At 45.4% G+C, this 22,711-nt stretch overlaps 1 protein-coding gene across 3 annotated transcripts in view; it reads right to left on the bottom strand.

Annotated features, from left to right (window-relative positions):
• Positions 1–21,991, bottom strand: part of fam241a (family with sequence similarity 241 member A) — a 39,746-nt gene extending 17,755 nt beyond the window's left edge. Inside the window, exons 1-2 of one of the 3 annotated variants that reach the window (XM_038792168.1) lie at positions 6,263–6,293; positions 5,259–5,338 (exon numbers count right to left, since the gene is read on the bottom strand). In XM_038792168.1, the coding sequence (XP_038648096.1) occupies positions 5,259–5,338; positions 6,263–6,278 (96 nt within the window). In that variant the 5' untranslated portion in view covers positions 6,279–6,293. Of the gene's footprint in view, positions 1–5,258; positions 5,339–6,262; positions 6,294–19,263; positions 19,534–21,757 lie in introns of those variants that run through there. The other 2 variants (XR_005460072.1, XM_038792169.1) reach the window with 2 other exon arrangements.
• Positions 21,992–22,711: the final 720 nt, after the last annotated feature.

Raw genomic sequence — 22,711 nt, 5'->3', positions numbered from 1 at the left:
AGTATGTCCTTCCTGAGATGTGGGGCCCAAAACTGGACACAGTACTCCAAATGGGGCCTAACCAGAGCCTTATAAAGGCTCAGTAGCACTTCGCTGCTTTTATATTCCAATCCTCTTGAGATAGATGACAACATTGCATTCGCTTTCTTAATCACAGATTCAACCTGCATGTTTACCTTTAGGGAATCCTCGACTAGCACTCCCAGATCCCTTTGTACTTTGGCATTATGAATTTTCTCACCGTTTAGAAAGTAGTCTATGCTTGGATTCTTTTTTCCAAAGTGCAAGACCTCACATTTTCTCACATTGAATTGCATCAGCCATTTCCTGCACCACTCTCCCAAACTGTCTAGATCCTTCTGCAGCCTCCCCACTTCCTCAGCACTACCTGCCTGACCACCTAACTTCGTATCATCGGCAAACTTTGCTAGAATGCCCCCAGTCCCTTCATCCAGATCATTAATATATATGGTGAACAGCTGCGGCCCCAACACTGAACCCTGTGGGACACCGCTGGTCACCGGCTGCCATTCCGAAAAAGAACCTTTTATCCCAACTCTCTGCCTTCTGTCAGACAGCCAATCCTCAACCCATGCCAGTAGCTCACCTCGAACACCATGGGCCCTGTGATTGTTACAAGTTCCGCCCTCCCTTATACCTATAGCTTTTCCAACGAGAAGCTTTTAGTGTTTGACCCAAATTCTCCCTAATTTAAAAAAAACTTTTTGCTGGTTTCTATAACTTTCCCAATCTTCTGTCCAACCACTAATCTTCACAGCATTGTCCACCTTATCTTCCAATTTTACACTTTCCTCAACTTCCTTTGTTAGCCATGGACACTGCAGCCTTTTGTAGAGTCTTTCTTCCTCAATGAAATGTATCTTTTGAGAGTTTATGAAAGATGTCCCTAAATGTTTGCCACTTCACTGTCCAAATGTTTAACATATTTTTGCAGTCGTCTTAATCTCATCAAAGGCAATTACACAGCAAGACACTAATTATGAATCCCCATTTTTCATTCAAACTTCATGTTAACTGCTACGTTTCGATCACTCTTGCCAAGAGGACCCTTTAATATTATGAGGTCCTTAATGAATCTTGTCCAACATGCATTACCAGGTCAAGAAGGTCTGGTCCCTGGTACATTACAGACCATATTGTTCCAAAAGACTGTCCAAATACACTGAACCCATCCTCAAGGCTACTATTTTCATTTTGCACCTACTCTCAAACTGTGTAACCGATCAACATCAGGATTTTCCAAACTTTGAGCTGCAGTGGTCTCCCAAAAACATCAGGGAACTCCAAATATTCTCGAAATGTCAACACCCTTTTTTGCCACAAAATAGGTGAGGACACAGAAATCAAATGGAAGCAAGCCATTTCTAGCTATAATCGATGCATATATTAATCTGGTGCAAATTAAAGAGTTCTGATTAAAATTATATGTCATTTGTAATTTTTAATGCGAAGAATGATGCTGGGAAGCCGATTCTAATAATGGACATGCCCACATCTTTCGGTCTCACCATAAGACGCAGGAGCACAAGTAGCCCACTCGCTGCTCTGCCATTTAATGTGATCGTGACTGATTGGATACAAGCCTGAACTCCACTTACCCACCTTGTCCCCATACTGATGAAAAATCTGCCTCTTCCAGTCTTGAACATACTTAACGACCCGGTCTCTACAGTTCTCTACAGTAATGAATTGAATAGATTCATCACCCTCAAATTCCTTCTCATCTCAACAAGCAACCCTTCCTCTTTGATTATGCCCTCTCCCACAAGGGGAAACATCCACTCAGCATCTACCCAGAGAAGCATCCTGGGAATCCTGTATTTCTCAATAAGGTCACCCCTCATTCTTCTAAACTCCAATGAGTATAGGCCCAATCTTCTCAACCTCTCCTCATTAGAAAATTCTTCCCTCCCCAGGATCAGTGACACCCTCCTCCTCTCCATTCCAGAGTCCCGAAAGCACCCCCCTCTTCCCGAGGCTCAAACCCCAGCCACCGTTCCAGAGGTCCAAAGAGCAGTGCCCCCTCCCCCCCACCGTAGACCACAAGGAGCCACGACTCGCTGCCACCACCATCTTGCCGAGCCGGCTCCTGCCAGCTCCTTCCTCACTTGGGTCTCTGTTGGCCATAGACTATTCTGCCCAGCAACAGCGAGATGGATTAAATCAAACCTGCTAATCAGAGCAACCTCGTAGAGCACTGGTTGTGGATAGGCTGCTCATCTGCATCTGGTGCTCCAAGAGGCCTTGCTCCAAGAGGCCCATTTGGTTTCTCCAATTCTTTTTTCCCGTTCGAACAGCATTTTCCAGTCATGTGGCATCTGTCAGCTTTATGGACCCCCTTAGTGAGCCCTTCACAGACCCCTGGGATCAGGCAGTTTAGGAATCCCTGATTGACATCATTCATCATCCGCACTATTCAGCTGCTATAGCCATCATCGTTAGAGCCAGTGGTCAGGATATTCCTCTGATGTATTTATTATTCAGACATTTAGCAGCCACTTGAATCCAAGATAACTTCCCATCTCACTTACAAATTAGTCATCCAAAATGTAGTCATTATCCAAAATTAAAAACTATCAAGTTTGGGTACGGGTTTTGTGAACAGAGATTTGAGGGATATGGATTGTTTGGAGATGCAATGCCTGATTAAGGATCGTCAGCCGCCCTAGCCCATCCACATATTCTAGAACATCCTATCCTGATTCTCCCAAGTACACTTCATTGAACCTTCTGCAGTATATCAATGCTGCATTAAAGAGAGGGGCTAGAAAATCAATTCATTTTGTGCCACAATCTAGATCATGTTGATTTCTCAGGAGCTGCCAGTTACCAGAACAGAATTCCTCACGGTGGGTGCAATTTATCAGTCACATTGCGCCTAATGTGGGACGTGACAAGGCCGGTAAATCTCGAGGGGCCACGCCTCGCGGGATCTAATGAGATCTTGCAAGGCATTGCGATCGTGATCCCGCCCATTGAGGTTGGGATCCAGATTTGCATATTCGAGTGAGTAGACTTGAATATGTTTATGCCGGATCTAACACCCAACACTTTAAGGGCAATTTTGGACACTAAGGGCAATTTATCATGGCCAATCCACCTAACTTGCATGGTAGCATTGTGGATAGCACAATCGCTTCACAGCTCCAGGGTCCCAGGTTCGATTCCGGCTTGGGTCACTGTCTGTGCGGAGTCTGCACATCCTCCCTGTGTGTGCGTGGGTTTCCTCCGGGTGCTTCGGTTTCCTCCCACAGTCCAAAGATGTGCAGGTTAGGTGGATTGATAAATTGCCCTCAAGTGTCCAAAATTGCCCTTAGTGTTGGGTGGGGTTACTGGGTTATGGGGATAGGGTGGAGGTGTTGACCTTAGGTAGGGTGCTCTTTCCAGGAGTCGGTGCAGACTCGATGGGCCGAATGGCCTCCTTCTGCACTGTAAATTCTATTCTATGATCTAAAAGGATCGAACGGCGAGACCGAGGGGGTGCCATTTAGTACTGGGTACTAGTATTGGGCCCGGGGTGCCCTGCCCCTATGAGTTGGGGTATTGAGGCAGGGGGGGTGGGGGCGTTTAAGAAATCAGGGTGCCATTTTTAAGCAAGCTCGTTAGTGCAGGAAGTGAGCCCCACGTGTGGACTCAGCAGGGCTTTCCTCACCGAGACCCAGAAATGAAGCAGCGACTGTTTTAATAGCAGGGACATTTTCGGAGCTGCCAGCGCCAGGAAACACCCGCTTAAATGCACCCAACACGGAATGCGGTTTCATTTCTGTTAAATAGCACCCGGTGTCAACAAGGAAATCTGCAAAACTGCACAGGTAGAATCCGAAGGTGGTGTCTGCATCACTTCAAAATTCTGGGTGCCCAATGTTAAAAAAAATTCAAAATCCATCCCGAGCATTGCTTTACAAAGTTAAAATAACTCACCGAAATATAGTCAAATACATTGAAGAGAGATCCTAATACTAGATCAATTTTGATGAGAATAGCTAGTTGGAAACTTTCAGAATATGAAGGGGCAAGGACAGGCAGTGTAATAGTCTCTGGAAAGAGGAGGTACACCCACAGTGCTGTTAGAAAGGGAGTTCCAGAATTTTTAACCCAGCAACAGTGAAGGACATAATCCAAGTCAGGATAGAGTATAACGTGGAGGGGGTTATGTTCCCATGCATCTGATACTATTCTTCTTCTTGGTGGTCGTGGTCACCGGTTTGTATGGTGCCATTAAAAGGAACCTTGGAGGGTTGTGCAGATCCCCTTAGTTATGGTACACACTGCTGCCATTGTAAGTTAGTCATGGAGGGAGTGAAAGTTCAAGGTGGTGGATGAGGTGCCAATCAAGTGGACTGCTTTGTCCTGGATGGGGTCAAGCTTGTTGCGTTCTTGAGGGATTACACTCATCCAGTCACTTGGAGAGTATTTCATAACACTCTTGACTTGCGTCTTGTAGATAGTGGATGGGCTGAGAGTTAGGAGGTAGGTTACTTGCCGCAGAATTCCCAACTTTTAATCTGCCATATAGCCATAGTATTTATACAGTTGGTCCAGTTCATTTCTGGTCAATGATAACCTCCCAGGGTATTGATAGAGGGGGGATTCAGCTATAGTACTATTGGTGAATGTCAAGGAGAGGTGGTCTCTCTTGTTGAAGATGGTCATTGCCTGCCACTTGTGGCAAAAATGTTACTGCTCACTTATCAGCCCAAGCCTCAATGTTAACCAGGTTTCTTTGCATAGTATAGAGAATGGTGCAGACCAATGTGCAATCATCAGCAAACATCCCCATTTCTGACCTCATGGAGAGAAGGTCATTGATGAAGCAGCTGAAGATGATTAGGCCAAGTGCGCTATCCCGAGGAACTTTCAGTCATGTCGAAGGCCGAGATGATTGGCCTCCAACAACCTTAATCCTTTGTGCCAGTGGAATTTCTCACCCCTACCACCCTTAATTCCCATGGATTTAAATTTTTCTACAGCTCCTTGATGCCACATGTTGTCTCAATGTCAAGGGCAGTCACTCCCACCTCTGGAATTCAGCCCTTGTCCATGTTTGGCCAAAATCATTAAGGAGCTTCCAGCTGAGTGGCTCTAGCAGAACCAACCGAGCACTGGTGAGCAGACTGTTGCCAAGTGCCACTTGACATTACTGTTGGCCATTTCTTCCATCAACTTTGATATTGGTTAACAGTGGACTAATGCAGAGATAATTGAATTTGTCCTTTTTCTTTACGAACACTAAATACCTGGACAATTTTCCACATAGTCAGGTAGATGCCAGTGTTGTAACTGGATTGGAATAGCTTGGCGCGGGATGTGGCTAGATCTGGAAGACAAAGTAGAGCCAGATGTTATGAGGAGCCATAGCCTTCTCTGCATCCATGTGCATACATAAAGAAAACGGGAATAGAATTATATGGTGCAAAGTTGGAAGTATAATTAGAGTGGGAGGAGGCTCATGTGGAGTCACTCAAATATATTACTGCACAAGGCGTACAGCAACATTGAAATGGAGTCCTGCAATGTAAAACTCTTCAAGGCTAGTGTCATCTGTGTCAATGCCTAAATGAGTGAACTGCTGCTAGCAGTGGGTAGTGCGTAAAGCTCACTTTGATGGAAAGTTATACAATGTTTGATTTAGTATTAATTTTCTAAGTTTTCCATGATCACACAAGTAAAAGTAAAATATCACCATTGCTGATGGCATCCATGGATAAGGTGAGGGGAGAGGAAGTTAGGAAACCTGCGTTAAAGATTGACCCTACTAATTCCCACCCATCTTATACTCATGCTTATGGTCAGACTGCAATATGGGCTTAAGAAGCTGCTGCAGCAAACAGATGAAATCTTCATTTTAATAATTTGATGTACATTTGGATTTTAATATTAGCAGATGTGCTGTTTACTATGATTGTCATCAGCAATATATCAGGTGCCAGGTTAAGCCATAGGAAATAGATGTTGACACTGCCGAGCTGACAGTTGGCATTTAAAAAGGGGGGACTTGCTGGATTTCCAGAATATCGAAAAGCATCATTTCTCATTTTGCATGTGCCACATAATTTTCACTCTTTTAAAAAAAAAACCCTGAAAATGTACGTTGAGAAAACAGAACCTCAGCCAAGATCACGACAAAAGAATTAAAAAATATTCCCGTGAGGGCTTTCACAATCAGCGAGAGACAAGAATCACGGGGCATCAGTTCAGAGCCATCTCGTTCACTTATGTGAAGGAAATCGGTCATCCTTACCTGGTCTGGCCCACATGTGACTCCTGACCAATAGCAATGTGCTTGATTCTCAAATGCCCTCCGATATCTGGAGCTCTATTCAACCACTACAAAGACAAAAACAGGAATGGAACTGAACGGACCACCTGGCATCAACCTAGGCACTGAAAACTACAACGACAACGGCAAACTCAGCCCTGGTTGACCCTGCAAAGTCCTCCTCACTAACATCTGGAGGCTTTTGCCAAAGTTGGGAGAGCTGTCTCACAGACAGTCAAGTGACAGTCTAACATTGTCAGTAAGGTATGATTCTGTGCGTATGACTATGTCCCAGGCAGCACTATCACCATTCCTGGGTATGTCCTGTCTCACCAGCAGGACAGGCCAGCAGAGGTGGCGACACAGTGGTATACAGTCAGGGAAGAATTGCCCTTGGAGTCCTCAGCATCACCTCTGGACCGCATGAAGTCTCATGGCTGCAGGTTAAACATGGGCAAGGAAAGCTCCTGCTGATTATCATGTACCGCTGACCATCATCTGAGGAATCAGTACTCCTCCATGTTGAACCTCACCTGGAGGAAGCACGGAGGGTGCATGGGCGCAGAATATACTCTGGGTGGGGGGCTTCAATGTCCATCACCAAGAGTGGCTCGGTAGCACCACCACACAGCGAGCTGGCCGTGTCCTAAAGGACATAGATGCTGGAGTGGAACTGCAGCAGGTGAAGAGAAAAACATACTTGACCTCATCCTCACCAACCTGCCTGCATGCATGCGTCCATGGCGGTATCAGTAGAAGAGACAACTAAGTGAGCCGAGCTAATGGGATAGACTGCGAACAGATCTAGCAACGTACGACTGGGCATCCATGAGACGCTGTAGGTCATCGGCAGCAGAACTACTCAAACCACAATCTGCAGCCTCATGGCCTGGCATACCCCCACTCTACCATTACCAAGATAGGGGATCAACCCTGGTTCAAAGAAGAGTGCAGGACAGCATGCCAGGACTAACACGAAGGTGTCAACCGGGTGAAGCTACAACACAAAAGACTACTTGTGTGCCAAACTGCACAAGCAGAAAATAATAGAGCTAAGCGATTCCACAATGAACACATCAGATGCAAGCTCTGTAGTCCTGCCACATCCATCCATGAATGGTGGTGGCAATTAAACAACTCACTGGAGGAAGAGGTTCTACAAATATCCCCATCCTCAATGATGGAGGAGTCCAACACACATATGCAAAAGACAAGGCTGAGGCATTTGCAACAATCTTCCGCTAGAACTGCAGAGTGGATGGTCCATCCCGGTCTCCTCCAGAGGTCCCCAGCATCAGAGATGTCAGTCTTCAGCCAATACTATTCACTCCGCGGGATAGCAAGTAACGGATGAAGGCACTGGATACCGCAACGGCTATGGGCCCTGATAATATTCCAGAAACAATACTAAAGACTTCTGCTCCAGAACGTGCCGCACCCCCAGCCAAGTTATTCCAGTACAGTTACAACACTGGCATCTACCCAGCAATGTGGAAAATTGCCCAGACATCTCCTGTACACAAGAAAATACAACCTAGCCAACTACCGCCCCATCAGTCTGCTTTCCTTCAGCTGTGATGGAAGGAGTAATCAACAGTGCACTCAAGCAGCACTTACTCAGTAGTAACCTGATCATGGGTTCCACCAGGGTCACTCAGCTCCTGACCTCATTACAGCCTTGGTTCAAACATGGACAAGCTGAACGCCAGAGGTGAGGCGAGAGTGACAGCCCTTGACATCAAGGCAGCATTTCAGAGTATGGCATCAAGCAGCCCTAGCTAAACTGGAGTTTATGGGAATCAGAGGGAAAACGCTCCACTAGTTGGAGTCATACCTGGCACAAAGGAAAATAGTTGTGGTGGTTGGAGGTCAATCATTTCAGCTCCAGGACATCACTGCAGAAGTTCCTCAGGGTAGTGTCCTAGGCCCAACCATCTTCAATTGCTTCATCAATAAGGTCAGAAGTGGGGATGTTCTTAGATGACTGCACAATGTTCAGCACCATTCGTGATTCCTCAGATAATGAAGCAGTCCATGTCCAAATTCAGCAAGACCTGGACAATATTCAGGCTTGGGCTGACAAGTAGCAAGTTCAATTTGCACCACACAAGTGCCAGGCAACAGCCATCTCCTACAAGAGAGGATCTAACCATTGTCCCATGACATTCAATGGCATTATCAATGCTGAATCCCCCACAATGAACATCCTAGGGGGTTCCATTGATCAAAAACTGAACTGGACTAGCCATATTAATACGGTGGCTACCAGGGCACACAACCCTGACTCCGCAAAGCCTGTCCACCATCTACAAAGGCACAAGTCAGGAGTGTAATGGAATATTCTCCATTGGCCTGGATGAGTGCAGCTCCAACAACATTCAAAGCTCGACACCATCCAGGACAAAGCAGCCCACTTGATTGCTCCCCCTTCTGATTGCTCCCTCTTCCACAGCCATTGTGTACCATCTAAAAGATGAACTGCAGTAACTCACTAAGGTTCCTTAGGCAGCACCTTCCAAACCTACGACCACTACCATCTAGAAGGACAAGAACAACAGTTACCTGGGAGCCCAACCACCTGGAGATTCCCCTCCAAGTCACTCACCACCCAGACTTGGAAATATATCGCTATTCCTTCACTGTTGCTGGCGCAAAATCCTGGAACTTCCTCTCCAACAGCACTCTGGGTGTGCTTACACCCCAGGGACTACAGCGGTTCAAGAAGGCAGCTCACCATCACCTTCTGAAGGGCAATAAATGCTGGCCGAATCAATGATGCCCACATCCCGTAAAAACTCAACAAGCATGACTCCGGGCTCCTGCTGTTATTTTAATTCTCTGCTTTTGTCTCGCGCCGTTATTTCTATCCTTGGTCTACTGCACTATTCCGGTGAAGCTCAACATAAGCTTGAGGAACAACACCTCTGCCGGGATTCTCCGCTGGTGAGATTCTCTGTTATGCCTGCGCCTGGGGGTTTCCCCGACGGCGTAGGGCTGCCTCACAATGGGAAACCCCATCGACTGCCTGGAGTAAAGGAGAATCCCACCAGCCGGTTGAGGCAGAAATGTGGCCCGGCAGGGCAGAGAACCCCGCCCCTCATCTTTCAATTAGACGCTTTACAACTTTCAGGACGCACCACGAGAGCTCAATTTCAGACCATAATCTTTGCCCCATTTCGCTTCCTTCCTTTGCTCCTTTTGATTTTTCTCTTATTTTTGCTTTCAGTCAACAGCACACCCGCTCTAGACAAATTTTGCTTCCTTTCTGGCTCCGTAGCCATTCCCTCTGGTCTTGGAAGCCCTCTTCTGACAGTCACCCTATCCCAGTTGTTCTTGTCCCACTCACCCCTTGCTTACATTTCTAACTTTTCTCAGTTTTGATCAAAGATCTCAGACGCGACACGTTAATGGTTGTTTTACTCTCACGCTCCACAGCTTCTGTCTGACCAGCTGAGTACTTCCAGCATTTTCTGTATTTATTTCAGATTTCCAGTATCTGGAGTATTTTGCTTTTCCACAAGGGAATATTATTTGTTGTCCTTGTCCTCTCCAAGGTTACTTTATCACTCCAGTAAATATAAAGCAGCACGAGTCGTAAAAGCAAACTGCTCAGGTCACCAAACACAAGAGCATATCTACATCACAGCTAAAGCACACCTGAAGGTGGAAACTCCCACAAGGTTTGGTGTTATATTTACAACCACATAAATTGGATGGATTCATTTCTCTTCCTTTTTAATAAGGCAATTTGGACTTCTGTTGCAAAAACCAAATTTACCTTGTCATCAGGAAGTACAGGTCCCAGAATGTCTCTGGAGGTTCTGTGCATGCACATCCTGCCATTTGTGGAAATAAAAATGGTGCGAATTTGGGATCATGTGATAGAGGAGGGAAGTACCATATTGTAGAAAAGCCCAGACAGGGAACTGGGAGAGGGGCCCCAAGTAGTAAAAGTGCTGAAGTTGTCAGACTGAACTACGGAGGGGTCAGGAGAACCCTGCAGATGGAAGGTGAGTGATTCCGTGCTGCGAGGGAAAATGTAACCCTTTGGAGCTGTGTCCCGTTCAGAGCAGCTGAAGGGCAAAGGTTGTGCTTGTGACTTGGTGCTAGAGTGCAAACTTGGGAATCCAGAGAAACAAAGTCTTGGGAGCCAAGACTGAAACCCAAGGAGACGAGTCTGACATTGGAGGCAAATGCAAATGTTAGGTCTTTGAAGGTGTAAACTGGAATCCCTCAAAGGAGACAGGGAACCAATAGGATTAGTTGACTCCGTTTTTACTGACATCTGGGTGGGTTGCTGAGAAATCCGTGGGACCGGTCTTTGCTAGTTAATGTGTAACGTGGTGTTAATTCACATGTACCTCATATTTATTCTAATGTTTAGAGTATAAGATAGATATTGTAAATAGTTTTATCTTTCTGACCCTGCGTAGTAAGTGGACTTTATTTGTTCAAAAACCAAGGACCTATGTAAGTTTATACTCTTTGTAAGAGTCTTGGATTTCAAATGTTACCTACTTTAAGCAAAGAAAAAAGTAACTGGATCGTAACAAAAGCGGCCACGCGGTCCAGGATCATATCACAGTATTAAATGTAACAATTAACCTTGCAATGCATGATACCACTCAGCATCTCATCTGTTGCTACTACAGACACAATGAAAAGAAAGAAATTACATTAAAATCCATTTTAACACAGCATCCTGACAGAAGTCCAGAAGACTTCCAGAAGAAGTCCAGGGGAATCTATGTGTATTGAATTTTTCCTAACTAAATTTTCAGAATTCTATATTCACGAGAGCAACATTGTTATACTCTTCCTAACATCTCCTGCTTGACATATGTGAAAGTACTGATTGTTTGACCCAGATTCTGCTCATCTGCAGTCTATGCATCCATAGTGGTCTGTACTAATGCTAACTGCTAGTACAGGAAAAATACCACCAGTTCAATAACAAAAAAACATATCTTCCAAGAAGCCAGGACTCCAGAGATATAATTTAAATTGATTGAATATATAAAGCATCCAATGTCAATTTGGCTGGCTTGCTTGTGCTCTCACCTTCAAGCTGTTGGTTTGTTTCTTCAAGCCCTACTCCAGGATTCAGTACATAACCTAGGCTAGAACTTAATTATTCCACTAAGGGACTGTTCTACTGTCCAAGATGGCATTTTTCTGAGATAAGGTCAGAGCCTGTTCCAGTGGCTCAGGCTCATGTGCAAGAACTCATGGTATTACTCAATGAGCAAGGATTTCTTTCCCAACAATCAGTTACCATCACAAAAATAAAATCCATTGGTCATGCAGCTTGGTTTATGCAATCTGACTGTGCATAAATTGCTGGCACATTTTTTTCATGTCACAATAATTGCATGAGGGAATCTAATTCTTATGCTTTAAGACATGCAGTAAGCCTTTGCAGGGTACAAAACCTTATTTTCTGCCTCCTTTGTTTCTTTAACATCTTTCCAAGAAATGAAGACGTGTAGAAGAACTGCTCCAAGATCTGTGTGAGCTCTAGACTAATGGCTTTAAACATTCATTCAGTCAAACAGGAGAAGTACCTGACTTAGCGTGAAGAGCTTTATTATATTAACAAAAAGCAACTTGTGAATGCCCTATAATTCCATTTCTCTCTGGTCTATTTTTATTTCATTAAATTTTAATATTACAATACTGTTTCCCAATCTAAATACTGTTTTCCAATCTATCTTATTGTATCATCCTGAGACCATTGCTGAAAGAAAATCTATTAAATCGAAATTTCCAGCTTTCTAATGTGTGAATGTTCACTTTGGAGTTGGCGGAGTGTTTAAGAGGACAGAAAAAGATTTTCATTGGCCGAGAACCAACTGTAAAGAATATTTTTCCCTGCCAGATGAAGGTTCTGATCAGAAAATGCATTATTTAATATGTTCAAGAATAACATTCCAAGTGAGAATCTGTTGAAAGATGCACGATTGGAAAAAATATTTGATGAAATGTAGAAACCTTTCCATGGGTCTTCTCTTTCTCCGCTGTCATAACGCGAGGAGGAAACCTGAAATTCTGGAAATATACCAGTGATATTTTTTGTCTCTTTGAAATGTTGATAACAAGACGTTTTTTTTCTAATTCACTACAATAGCATCACACCTGCAGTCAGGTCCAGAAGATCACTCGGGTAATGAATGGTTGTTTGGGAAGTTTAATTTTAATTCAAAGGTAAAACGGTATTTTCCTCTGTGCTGGGCTCACTGCTCGATGATTGATTACCTTTTTTGGAAAGAAAGGGAGTTCTGATTATTGAATCAGGTTGCCAGTGACGTGCATTAAAGGATTATTTTGATATGTCAAAAACAATTGCTGCAATGTGGCGAGGCCACATGTGGAATATTGTGTGCAGTTTTGGTCTTCTTATCGGAGGAAAGATGTTCTTGCTGTAGAGGGAGTGCAGCAAACATTTACCAGACTGATTCCTGGGATAGGATGGAAGCACGAGGAGATATTGAGTTGGTTAGGATTGCATTCACTGGACTTCAGAAGAATGGGGTGGGGGGGATCTCATAGAAATTAAAATTTTAACAGGACTTGACAGGGTAGATGCAAGAAGGATATTTCTGATGGTGGGAGTGTCCAGAACCAGTTGAGGATATGGGATGGGCCATTTAGAACAGAGGAGAAATTTCTTCACCTAGAGAGAGTGGTGAGCCTGCGGACTTCATTATCACAGGAAGTAGTTGAGGACAAAACATCTTATGTTGTCACAAAGCAGTTAGACGTAGCACTTGGGAAGAAGGGGATCAAAGGATATGGGGGGGTGCAATGTTCTCGTCAGATGACCAATTTACATTACAAGAACACTTGCAGCTAAAGCTATAAACGATTTATTAACATTAGCTGTTTATCTATCAACTATATACAAAACAACAGATGAATAACAGTATTAACATGCACAAGCAACCCCTCTTCCAGCTCTCCAGTCAGTCTGAGGGCACCCAACTCTAACATTAACTTATATACTAATGAGACTCTTCGTGGTCAGACAGCAAATTACACTCATCCATGATATCACCATTGCTGCCGGGGGGGGGGGGGTGAGAATTTTGAAACCAAGATGATGTTACTTAATCAAGAGCCAACAAAAGGTCAGCAAGCACACGAGGTGATGGGGAAAAGGACTTGCCTTGAATTAATACATGGATTGACAATAAAAACCTTAAACTTTGACTAACTGAAAAATAATTTCAATGCTATTTATACAGTTCTGTCCCTAGACTTGAATGCTTTCAACACTTTTTTAAATTTGGGGTTATTCATATTTCAAATGAAACAATCAACTTCTTACAGACCCAGAGAGACTGAAAGCAGTAGCATTTGCTTAGGATGCAATTGTGGTTTCATGAGGGGATACCGAGCAAAACTCACTTGGTTTTATCTCATAATTAGGTCAAGTTGGGGCCAACTTTGTTGCCCCAGTTCCTGGGCATGAGAAACGGGAAATAAAGACAAATTTTTGAAACTGCCAGTTTTCTTTTCATGCATGGCGTGCAACTCCAATGGGACAGTTGAAGGAAGCTTGCACTTGAAACAGATTGGGGTTTTGTTGTCATATCTGAAAAGTTTGTGCGATGAATTGCCCATAAAAGGCTCGAGGAAAATTAGAACTCATGGAATATGAATTTGGCTGAGTGACAGGAATGGTTGCGTTTCAGACAGGAGGGAAACAGGAGGTACCCCAGGGTTCGTTATTTGGACCACTGCTGTCCTTGATAATATAGTGATGACCTTGTCTTCGGTGTTCAGGGTGCAATTTCAAAACTTGAGGATGACCCAAAACTTGTGAATTATGAGAATAGTGTTAAATGTCAATAGGGCATAGAGCAGTTGATGGAACAGACAGACAAGTGGCAGATGAAATTTAAGCAACAGAAATGAGAAGCAATTCATTTTGGTCAGAAGAGTGAGGAGAGACAATCTGTGATACAATTCAAGTGGGTACAGGAGCTGAGAGACCTAAGCAAATAGTACGGGCTGTGATTAAGTGCAGGCTGCAATTAAAGGTTACGTAGAATTGAACGAAAACGGGGAGATGTCGACAGCCACTTTTTGGGAAGTGCTAAAAGCGGTTGTCAGAGGGGAGATTCTCGTTCAAGGCACATGTGGATAGGGAAAGGAATATGAACGGCAATGAGCTAGATAGCGGAGGTAGATAGGGAGTATTCGAGGGTGCCCACCATGGAGGGACTGGTGAGGAGGATAGAAATTAGAGGGGCAATTTGATAGGCTGACAATGGGGAGAGCGGTGGGTCAGCTGCTTAGGGCAGGAGGGGTGCAGTATGAACACGGGGAGTAGGCGAGTTGAAAGTCAGCGTATCAGCTACGGAGGCAGGCCGCATCCAGGAAAATATTGAAGATACAGACTGGGGCAGGGGATGTTGGGTTGGAGAAGATAAGCAAGGCGTTTAGGGATTATTATAAAGAGCTGTACAGGGCAGACCCGGGGGTGAAGAGGGGGACATGGGACAGTTCTTAGATGAACTGGAGTTTCCACAGTTGGAGGAGAAGAGGCAGTCTCTAGAGGAGCCCCTGAGGCTGAGGGAGATGTTGGACAGTATAAGGGGTATGAAGGCAGGGAAGGCCCTGGGGCCAGATGGCTACCCGGCAGAATTTTATAAGGATGTCATGATGGACCTGGCACAACATCTCTTGGGGAGTTTAGTGAGGCATTGGAGAAGGGGGAGCTGCCAGAGATGATGGTGCAGGCAATAATCACATTAATACCAAAAAAGGGGAAGGACCTGTTGGAATGCAGCTGTTATTTGTGGCACCAAAGGTGAGTCTGTGGACCAATGACATTGGTTCACGGAAGTTTGAACTACACAGGGGAACAAGGCATGGGTGCCCACTATCGCTGCTGCTGTTTGCCCTGGCTATAGAGCGTCAGGCAATGGCTCGGAGGGGGTCGGCAGAGTGACGAGGGATTATGAGCATCGGATGTTGCTATATGCGGACAACCTATTGTATGTTTCGGACCTGTTGGAGAGCATGGAGAGGATCATGGGCTTGTTGGGGAAGTTTGGGGTGTTCTCAGGATACAAGTTAAATGTGGGAAAAGCGAAGCGTTCCCGGTGAATGAGTTGGGTCGGCGAGCCAATTAAGTGGAGATGCCATTTAAGGTGGTCAGAGACAGGTTTAGATACCTGGGGATTCAGGTAGCGAGGAAATGGACGATGCTACACAAATGGAATTTCACAAAACTGGTGGAGGAGGATAGGGAGAATCTAAAGAGGTGGGGCAAGCTGCACTTGAATTTGGCAGGGAGGGTCCAAGTGGTGAAGATGAACATTCTGCCGAGGTTCCTGTTCGTATTCCAAACACTACCGATCTTTATACTGAAGGCTTCCTTTCAAAAACTAAACACAATTATTTTGGACTTTATATGGGCTGGGAAGGTGCGAAGGGACTCTATTACAAAGCCAGCAGGGAGGGTTGACATTGCCAAACCTGCTACATTACGATTGGGAGGCGAACGTGGGAAGGCAAAGGGGTAGAATGGGTTGGGATGGAGGAGGAATCCTGTAGGGGGTCCAGCTTAAGGGCTTATGGTGATGGTGGCATTGCCAATGGTGCCAAGCAAATACTCTGAGTCCTGTGGTGCAGTCCATGGTGAAGATCTGGAACCAGATGATGAGGCACTTCAGGATTGAGAGGATATCGGTGTTAACACCGTTGTGTGAAAACCACGGTTTTGAGCTGGGGGGGGGGGGGGTAAGAGATGGCATGTATAGGAAGTGGAGAGAAGTGGGGCTGTGAGGTATTTGTAAGGGTTTGCAGGTATAGATGAATTGAAGAAGGTAGAGCTTACGAGAGGAAGTGAGTTTGCAGGCAAGGGACTTTGCGTTGAAGGTTTGGAAAGGGTCCCCCAGGTACACCCTGCTGGAGCGACTGTTGCTTCCAGATGTGGAAGGGGAGGGCAGGATCAAAGATATATGGAGGTGGCTGGGAGAACAGGGAGGTGAGCACGTGGAGACGATTAAGGAAAAATGGAAAGGGGAGCTGGGAAGGGGAGATAAACTGGAGAGTATGGCGTGAGGCACTACGAAGGGGAAATGCGATCTCCTCGTGCGCAAGGATGAGCCTGATACAATTCATGGTAGCACACAGGGTACATATATGATACGGGCAAGAATGAGTGGGCTCATTCAGGGGGAGACAGGCGACTGTGAGCAGGGATCAGCGAATGATGCTCACGAGTTCTGGGGCTGCAAAAAAGTTGGAGAGATTCTGGGTGGGAGTGTTTGCGGTGCTAGCAAGGATAGTAGGGGAGGAGATTGAGGCGGACCCTTCGGCAGTGATATCACCGAAGCCGGAGCTGATGGAGGGAAGGAAGGCCAATGTTGCAGCCTTCGCCTCTCTGATTGGGCCGGCAATTAGTTTTATTGGAGTGGCGGTCAGCAACGTCACCGGGGGAAGCAGCATGGCTGGGGGAACTTATGTGACTTTCTTCGGCTGAAAAAGATCAAATACGAGTCAGAGGAGGTTTCGAGACAAGGTGGGGGATGTTTGTGACCATGTTTGAGGAGTTGTTCGTCATGGGGGCTGGGGGGGGGGGTGGAAAATTTGTATAAACTGTACAGTTGTGTTGGAAAGTTTATTTCCTGAATGGTTTGTGTTGTAACTTTTTATATAGGTTTTGAATAAAATACAATTTTATTTATAGGCAAATCATTGAATAGCGCAGGGCAGGTTGAGAAAGCCGTTAGTAAAGCACGTGGGATCCTGGGCTTAAAAGGAACACAAAAGCAAGGACGTTATGAAAAACTTGTTGAAAACACTGTTTGGCCTCAACTGGACTAGTATGTCCAATCCAGGGAGAACACAAAGGCTTCAGAGAGGATGCAGAACAGGTTCACGAGAAAGGTTTCAGGTACAAGGAACTGCAGTTACTTGGATAGACTGGAGAAGCTAGGGGCTTTCCCCCCTGAAGGTGGTGGTTTAGAAGAGATTTAAGTAGAGGTGTTCAAAATCATGAGGGGTCATCACTAAATACAGAGGGAGAAACTGGAAGGATGAAGAACCAGACAGCACTGACTGAAGGTTATTGACAAAAGAACCAAAGGCAATAGGAGGAAAAATTATTTTACCCGAGTGGTCAGAATCTGGAATGCACTGCCTGAGTGTATGGTAGAGGCAGGTTCATTTTGGGCTTACAAAAAAAATAAAAACAATTGGATAATTACTCAAAAGAAAATGCAGGGGTATGTGCCTAGCAGAGAGCCAGAACAGATAATAGGCTGTATAGCCACCTTCTGTGCTGTAAAGAATCCATAATTCTAAGTGGGTGTATCCACCCTATACCAATTAAAAAGCAAGCAAAATTAACAATAGAGCACTGAGGAGTTGAGGTAAATCTATTTAACAGGGCCAATTCTTGTAGCAATTTTGAAGTCATTTCCGACCACTGTTTATGTTCCTTTATGTCCTCTTTTTTTCCCTGGCACTTAATTTGCCTGCCTTTAGGATGACTATTTTGGTTGAAAATCACCTCACCCAAGTTTTTGATAGAAGTAAGGGATCAAGGAAGGGATGTATGAGAGGGTCTCTGTACCCTCCTGTCAGTGCCTGTACAACCATATGAAGACAGTGGAGAACTGACCTCAATGACACGCACACACGCACGCACGCACGCACGCACGCACGCACGCACGCACGCACGCACGCACGCACGCACGCGCGCACGCGCGCACGCGCGCACGCACGCACGCACGCACGCACGCACGCACGCACGCACGCACGCACGCACGCACGCACACACACACACACGCACACACACACACACGCACACACACACACACGCACACACACACACACACACACACACACACGGTTCCAAGTTTGCTGACGACACAACCATAGTGGGCTGTGGATCTCGAATAGCGACGAGTCAGAATACAGGAGAGAGATAGAGAACCTAGTGGAGTGGTGCAGCAGCAACAATCTCTCCCTCAATACCAGCAAAACGGAAGAGCTGGTCATTGACTTCAGAAAGCAAAGTATTGTACACACCCCTGTCAGCATCAACGGGGCCAAGGTGGAGATGGTTAGCAGTTTCAAATTCCTAGGGGTGCACATCTCATAAAATCCATCCTGGTCCACCAACGTCAACGCTACCACAAGAAAGCACAACAGCGCCTATACTTCCTCAGGAAACTAAGGAAATTCGGCATGTCCACATTAACTCTTACCAACTTTTACAGATGCACCATAGAAAGCATCTTCTCTGGCTGCATCACAGCCTGCAATGGCAACTGCTCGCCCCAGGACCGCAAGAAACGTCAGTGAGTCGTGAACACAGCCCAGCCCATCACACTAACCTACCTCCCATCCATTGACTCCATCTATACCTCCCGCTGCCTGGGGAAAGCAGGCAGCATAATTAAAGACCCCTCCCACCTGGCTGACTCACTCTTCCAACTTCTTCCATCGGGCAGAAGATACAGAAGTCTGAGAACACGCACAAAAAAAACCAGACTCAAAAACAGCTTCTTTCCCGCTGTTACCAGACTCAAACGATCCCATTATGGACTGACATCATTAACACTACACCCTTGTATTCTTCACCCGATGCCGGTGTTTATGTAGTTACATTGTGTACCTTGTGTTGCCCTATTATGTATTTTCTTTACTTAATGTTCTGTCGAGCTGCTTGCAGAAAAATACTTTTCACTGTACCTCGGTACACGTGACAATAAACAAATCCAATCAAAAAATGAATGAACTCCCCAAAGAATCTCCTTAATCAAAACAAAGTTGCATTAGCCCAAGCCTTTACAATGGTCAACTTCTCCTGCTCCTCAGGCTCCTAAAAGCTTTGTTGTCTTTCAAACCAGGATTATTTTAAACATGACTGCATCAGTCAGACTCTGACCCGGGCTTTTAACCCTTACTTCACCAAATAATTATACTACAATATCTGAAATGTCTACATTCATCAGACTTACACACAATATTGCACTTAACTGGCAGCAGCTGTGGGCAAGTCACTTCATGGGATCCAGGTCAGCAGTATAGAACTTGGTCACATGCCGCTAATACGTACTGCAGGACTGGCACAACCAGTGACAGAACCAGTTCCTTGTAGCCTCAAGTTGCATTTCCTGTCCCTTCAATAGTGGCTGCTTCATAATCCCCAGCCTTTGACCTGTTAATCAGTTGAAATGCCTTTCCAAAGCTTCAATTTAACTGGGTCTGACAAGTCTATTGTCAGCCTTGCTTCAGCTTACTGACGAGGCGAGGCCTGGGCCATTTTAATTCCTTGCTCTCATTTAATCATATTAAGTCCTATTGCCACCCGAATCCGATGTCAGCAACATTTGGCTGGCAGACAAGAGTTGGGCAAGTGTGGCAGGAGCTGTGGGAACAGTCTCAAATAATGTTCAGCAGTGATGGGGATGTCAGCGATTGTATTTAAGAGAAGGAAAGCCCCGAGCCATGGTTTACTTTGCGAACCACACCTGCTCCACCTAACACATTTAAAAAAAACTTAATGACCTTTTTGGCCCTCCTTTGGGACTTGCTGTTCCTTTGTGCCTTGTGCTACACATGGGGTCAGCACTAAAACGCAGCTGTCAACAATCAGGGTCTAAATGGTATAATCAGATCCTGACTTCTGTACTTTGAAGAAGCCCATGGCTGCTTGATGCAAGAGCCTCACTGGCTGCCAGAATATGCATGTTAAATGCAATGTAACACCAGCCAAGATTAGGGGAGTAGGTCACTGCACCAATATTGACATCTTGCATGCTTAATTTATCGGTAAGGGTCTTTAAAAATCAAGGGATGAAAGGCTTTCAGAAATTTTGCCTCCCCTCGCCTTCTTTTCAATTGGTCCCATTCCTTTAAACTGCACCAGCAGATGAATGTTTTGGAAGCAATAGAAAAACCCAAACATTTCCCAGATGTGAATATGCAGAGAAAGGGCAGGTATAAAATAGAAAGAAAAAAATCCTCAACAGGAAATGCATTCTGTGATTTCTGAGGAATATTTAAAATCCTCTACAGGTTATAGAGTTAAAGGCTATTCCAGGATTTGCACTGACTGATGACAGGTGTTACTCATTGAATGTCAGTTTCTGTCTTGTATTGGGACATTAATTTTAATACTATCTTGAGGCATAAGATTCAAATGGCATCACCAATCTAAAATTTGCACTCAAACCAGATTGGCTCCCCTTTTGACCTTAATTCCAGACCCCTTTTCCACACCAAGCAAGAAACCAGAAAATCTATGAAAAGCAAGCCCAAAACAAAGCAATTAACTTAGGGTTCCTGTCACTGGTTAGGTTAGCAGAAATCAACTGTTTTTCCTCGTCTTACGCACAAAGAAAGCCAATTGGAGCAATTGCATCATTCTTTGACATCATTGTCATTCTTTGCAAAGAGCCATCAGACTCGAAACGTTGGCTCTTTTCTCTCCCTACAGATGCTGCCAGACTTGCTGAGATTTTCCAGCATTTTCCCTTTCGTAATTGCATCATTAATCCGGACTGATCTGTGGAGAGGAAATGGACCTAACGTTACGAGTCTGAATGACTCTTATGTTTTTGTTCCCGTCAGTTTGGATCTGGTAGGTTCCTTGTCTGGAGACCATGAAGAGTTGTTTTTTTGAACAAGATCTCCGCATTGACTTGGTTTAAAAAAAACCTTGACTGCGATCCAGGGGACCAATTGTAAGATCTTTCAGGTCTGTAAGCCCTGTAACACCACACCCACTGCACCATCAAGAGCAGCATTGTTACTCAATGATCGAGTTAGTTAAATTAACAGGATTGCTACATTGTGCACCTGATGCTTCTTCTGGTGTCTGATTTTCAAGCTCAGTCATTTTTTTTGTTACAACGGATTTGAATGCAAGCAAAACATGACTGGAGACAGGGTACTCCAGCATTTCCAGAAATGCAGTCTCAAGGAATGACCGTACAGCATCCTCACACATTAAACACTGAGCCGAGATCAATTCCGTTCAACATTTTTAAAAAAAGGAGCGAAACTACAAGTCCCAGGGCGCAGTGCATTCCCTGCCCACCTCCCCTTCCCCCCCGCTTGGCTCTGCCAGTGCTATGCTCTCCCAATTTAAAGCAGTCAACACATATTTGTGCGCCGGTTCTGCCTTTCGCATTGGGTTTGGCAGCTTTATACACTATAAACTCACAGCGTAACGATATTGCTTTAAAAAGCGGGCAAACAGCCAAACTAACCACTGAAACATGTAACACATTCCTCTGGTTTCCTGACCTTCCTCCCCCTCCCCTTTAATTTTGTTGTAAAAAAAAAGAGGAAGTAATACAGATTCAAACTGATTTGACTGGCAACTCATTTTTTTATTTTTGAGCCATTCTCCTCCTCACGCGAAAAAATAAAGTTCAATCAAACCAGCCCGCTGACAGGAATCGGGGACTAAGCCGGCAAGCATGTGCCTGAGTGGGGAAGGTTTACCTGTGGGCTTCTGCCGTTCCTCTTGCTGCCAATGAGGCCATTCTGGCTGGCCTGGCCGCCACGCTGTTCCATAGGGGCCCGGCTGGCGTACTGCTGGAGTTGAGTGTATCAGTCTGTCTGTCTGTCACTGTATCACTCACACTCTCTTGTATCAATCTCTGTCTGCCCTGCTCACAACCCGCCCCGCGCGTACACCGCGCTGGCTCCTTTTCAGAATGCACGGCCCGTGCCCTCAGTGATGTCACCTCGCGAGTGGGCGGTTCCTCCGCAACCGCAGTGACTGACAGCTGGATAGGGGAGGGAGTGGAATGGCGCACACACACACCAGCTTTCACCATCTCCTCATTCCACCTTCCAGTCAAGGACTCCTTTCAGATGGAATAGCCCCCTTGCTTCTTCTACTCCTTTCAACACACCCCAGCATCCTCACCAGAGCCAATTCCTCCAGCATCTTAACCATGGCCCGGGCACAGCACCCGCATGCCAAGGGGTTGTCTCCCCAAAGCAGAGCCTCTTTCCACACCTTCAGGATGGCATCCGACCTCAAAGAGAGCAGGGGGAAATGTTTTAAGGACGTTCCGAAGGCCGCATTGAAAAGGGGGCAAATTGGCATTGGTGGGTGGGAGGAACTTTCCACCAACTGAACCATGTGGCGGCCTGTCATCCAACAAGCTGCAACACAGTCGGGAACTGACTACATAAAGTCTACGAAGGAGAAGACACGAGGGGAAGGATAGAGAGCAGAATCTTGGCTTGAGAAATACCTCCCCTCCCTCCTCAGGACAACTCCTGTTCCCTCAATCCAGTAGCTCGAGAATTGGCCTGTTGAGTCACCTGAGGGCACACAAGTCATGAAACCTGGCTGATGTCATCCTCGATTCGAGGTGATGACTGCTGCTCAGGTTGCGAACTCCTCTACATTGAGGAGGTCAAGCTCAGATTCAGTGATAGCTT

This window comes from Scyliorhinus canicula, chromosome 3 (assembly GCF_902713615.1).
Source record: "Scyliorhinus canicula chromosome 3, sScyCan1.1, whole genome shotgun sequence".
Classification (NCBI taxonomy): domain Eukaryota; kingdom Metazoa; phylum Chordata; class Chondrichthyes; order Carcharhiniformes; family Scyliorhinidae; genus Scyliorhinus; species Scyliorhinus canicula.
Note: the sequence above shows the minus strand (reverse complement) of the source record. Positions and strands in the feature narration are given on the sequence as shown.